The sequence below is a fragment of the Manduca sexta genome, chromosome 27 (assembly GCF_014839805.1).
Source record: "Manduca sexta isolate Smith_Timp_Sample1 chromosome 27, JHU_Msex_v1.0, whole genome shotgun sequence".
In the NCBI taxonomy this organism is placed as follows: domain Eukaryota; kingdom Metazoa; phylum Arthropoda; class Insecta; order Lepidoptera; family Sphingidae; genus Manduca; species Manduca sexta.
In genome coordinates this window covers 11,987,217-11,991,267 of record NC_051141.1, presented here as the reverse complement: position 1 = coordinate 11,991,267, position 4,051 = coordinate 11,987,217, and the positions used below count along the sequence as shown (strand labels likewise).

The 4,051-nt window shown below is 44.2% G+C and overlaps 1 protein-coding gene across 1 annotated transcript in view; it reads left to right on the top strand.

The window, feature by feature from the left end:
* The window catches only part of LOC115448893 (protein AF-10), a gene marked incomplete in the record, with an annotated part of 39,760 nt that extends 36,336 nt beyond the window's left edge, over positions 1-3,424 (top strand). The window contains 7 exon segments of the mRNA XM_037443920.1: positions 520-624; positions 767-803; positions 1,132-1,303; positions 1,666-1,783; positions 2,359-2,493; positions 2,778-2,890; positions 3,052-3,424. Of these exon segments, the coding sequence (XP_037299817.1) occupies positions 520-624; positions 767-803; positions 1,132-1,303; positions 1,666-1,783; positions 2,359-2,493; positions 2,778-2,890; positions 3,052-3,087 (716 nt within the window).
* Between the last annotated feature and the right edge of the window lie 627 nt (positions 3,425-4,051).

The window sequence follows — 4,051 nt, the reverse complement described above, 5'->3', positions numbered from 1 at the left end:
CACTATGATTTCGTTCGCATTTCGTCAGTGTGATGAATTTATGCATTCAGTTTTTGTATATATCCATGAACGATTACAATGCGTCAGCTACCGCCTTCGCTTTCTGAATTCTTAAGTTACACCTGAACACTGTACATGAGCTTCATCCAAAGTGCGCTGACCAGATTTTTCCCATACAATTTTCAATTTATTCTCTCTTCAAAGACGTTTTTGGCTCGTGCAAAAAGTCAATGCAAGTTTCAGCCACAAATCGATGCTAACCAAACCTTGACATATATCTTATACCGCAGTCATCTAGTTTTTGAGTTTTTAAATTCGTCTTGAGTTTTTAAAATCGTGGTTTACCTCGCACGAGCGACATGCTAATTTTGGCAGTCAATTGTTTGAATATAAACAAGAATCGCAACTCAGTTCAGGCATAGGGACTATGATTTTTTTTTAAAATATGCTCATTAATTGCTTGTGTGACAAATGAATTAATAAGTAAATTTTGTTAAAAAAAAAACAATGTAATTACAGAGACAGTGACAAGCCAGACCCTGGCGAGCATCCGTCGCCCACCACAGGCGACACCGCCACCCATATATCAGGAGACTATTAAAGATTCGCCGCCGAGCTCGCCAAGTAAATTTAAAATATTTATTAACGTAGTTTGCACATTATAATCTCATTCTTCAGCCTTATATTAAAATATACTAATGTATAGATTACTTTTTAGTATACAATAATTGTGCATTATAAAATATATTAATAATTATTGTTACAGGTTCAGAAAGGCCACTGAAACCAAAGATGGAATCAAAGTAAGTAATGTAGGCATTAAAATCTTGATGAATATGGACAAAACAAATCATCCCAATCTGGAGTCATCTTATTTTAATAATATTGATACTCAAACCAACCAAAATCATTATGTCCGGCTATTACCCTCTCATATATCAGTTGAGCCTAAAATTTCACTTTATCAATCACAATTTGCATTTCGATCCACCGCGTAAATGGGTCAATCAGGATATATATTTTTTTGGCATGCTTAGAAATTACTGATTGTTACATTTTTGGGATCCAAAATTGGGAAGATTAGGACCATTTATTGAAAACCACCATAAATGAACGAATGATATGAACCAGGATCGGCGCGAGCTGCACCGCGCCGCACATGCTGGGCAACGAGCTGAATCCGGAGAGCGGCGCGGCGGCCCGTTTGCAGGAGCAGCTGAGCGCGGAGCTGGCGGCGCACGCGGCCGGCTCCGTCGGCGGCGACCCGCTCGTGCCTCCACCGCTCATCAACAAGGCAGCGCCGGTCCGTATAGATAAACACGTTTGCTAATATACGTGCCAACATTTGATAATGTTGTAAACATGGCCACCTCATTCTTATAAAACATCAGTACTGCCCTTTCATCTGTGCTAAAAAATCGATACCTAACATTTCGAGCTATCGTGTGGGCCAACATTCAAATCTAACTACTTTTCGACAGAACTAAAAACATTTGACTTTATATCAAGATAATCAAAAACTGTCCTGAAACAAAAAATATCAAATTACTCATATTGCCACATAACCGTAGCTTACTGCTTTACCGCGGCTGTTAAAAAGCGGAATATTCACTAAACATAGTTTATTATTATGCATAATGACTTACAAATACAACTGGTGCGCAGGGTGCGGGCAACACCGCGGGACGCGGCTCGTCCAGCGCGCAGAGCCTCGACCAGCTGTTGGAGCGGCAGTGGGAGCAAGGCTCACAGTTCCTCATGGAGCAGGCGCAACATTTCGACAGTAATCCATCATTTGACTTTATTCGACTCATCTCATCATATAATTTTTTCAAATGGCTGTACGAAATCTTTCTACCCCTCTGATTTTCTTATAATGTCCCCTCATTAATAAATGTTAGTATTTAGTGGATGTTATGTATTAAATGTGGGCTGATTGCTTTTCAAACCATAGAATTTTATTTGATTATGATTATTGGAGTTAAATGAAGTGATTTTAGCGCAAGATAGCCGTGGGATAACGATTTTAAATAATTGACCTCAACTAGGTAATTAACTTTGAAGGAATTCAGAAATGCACGTTTCCAATAGCTGTATGTTGAATTTGGAGTTACTTTTAAACGACCAATCAAAGTAGCGGATATTGCGTGAGTACTGAAAAACTTCGTGTACTTACAAACTCATTCGTGTGAGTGGCAGCTTGAAGTAAATATGGGTTTGACGACAGTAGAATAAGATAAATCAAGCGCGTCTGCGCTCTACTAAACTGAAGAAGTTGTTTATATATTTTTGTGCGATCAGTGTATCGGATGGGTACTTTAGGCTTGCCGGGTATATAATCGTCGCGTTTGCCTACAGTAGCTTCGCTGCTGTCGTGTCTGCATCAGCTGCGTACAGAGAATGTGCGTTTAGAGGAGCACGTAGGCAGTCTGCTGCAGCGGCGCGACCACCTGCTCGCGGTCAACGCACGGCTAGCCATACCTCTCACCACTGGTAAATTCACTCCTTATCGACCGTTCCAACAGTACAATACTTATTCCATTTTAACTTCATATTGCATCAAGCATCTGTTTTAATTTTTTAATTTGCTTTTGGTGTTATTTTTTATAGCGCACATTGTATGAATGTTTTATTCACATTGTCCCTTTATTTAATATACAAAGAAAGGCACAATTTTCTTTCAAAGATTATTTTGTTTATTATTTAAAGTATATTAATATTGTATGTCTTTTATATTTTGTTAAAGAATGCAAGTATAATGTTTTATTGTATATTAGCTGGACCGGCCGAGCCCCCTCGCTGTCCCCGCGAGAACGGAGCGCAGGTGCGGCCACCGCCGCCGCCGCCCGTGCGCGCCGCTGAAACCATCACCTCGGAACGCTCTCACCAGGTGAGTAACGATACTTTCACACAATAATATTAGCGTAGTGTACTGCTAATGCAAATTTTTCCCATTTGAAATTAATATCTAAAGTAGTAATATATCTCCTAAATCGAAAATATTATTAGCTAGCGATATGTTATTAATATCGATGAAAAATATTTTCGCAGCTGATGATGCGTGAGGTGCAGCAAAAGCCTAGCTGAAAGGAGCCTAGCGGCGGAGGAGGCAGCGGCGCCGGCGTCATCGCCGGGTACGGCGCGGTGGGCCGAGCCGGCCCCAGCAGAAACGCCGTTGTAGCTAGCCCTATGGGTGGCGCGATGCACAGTGCGATGAGTAGCGCCATGAGCAACGTGATGAACAGTGCGATGACCAGTGCCATGAGTTACGCGATGAACCATGCGCTCAGCGGTGCCATGAGCGGAGTTATGGGCGGGCCGATGGTCGGAACAATAGGTGGCGGCATGATCCCTGTTATGAGCCCTGCTATGAGCTATCCTATGTTAACCGGTTTGAATTATCCCATGAACAATGTTGTACATAGCCCTATAAACAGCCCTCGGAGCACTGCGATGAGCGCCGTAGGCCACGGCCACGGCGCGGTGATTCCAGGCCTGCCAGTTATGGCAAGTTTGCCAGGCATTGCGAGCGTTGCAGGCAGGACGAATGTACCAAGCATGACTACCGTGCCAGGCATGACTAGCCTGCCAAGCATGAGTAGCCTGCCAGGCATGACGAGCCTGCCAGGCATAACTAGCATGCCAGCCATGACTAGCGTGTCAGGCATGACTAACGTGCCAGGCATGGCCAGCGTGCCAAGTATGACTACCGTGCCAGGCATGACTAGTGTGGCAGGCATGACAGTAATACCGGGCGTGGCCGGCATGACGGGCGGCAGCGTGGCTAGCTATACAACGAGTCCTTTGGCGAGCGGCACGGCAGGTGGTTCGACTAGCAGGTCGGCGCATAGTGCGGCAGACACTGCAGCGACTGGCCCCCGAAGCGGCGATCCGGCCACGCCAGGTCCCACTGCCAACGATCCGCAAGCTCTTCGTACCGTCCAGACGTTCATCATGCTCGAACAAAGGCGCCGAGCCGATTTCTCCATAGACTCTATTCTCAAGTTCGACCATTAGACGATCCAAGTAATTGACAAGACATTACAGTGTG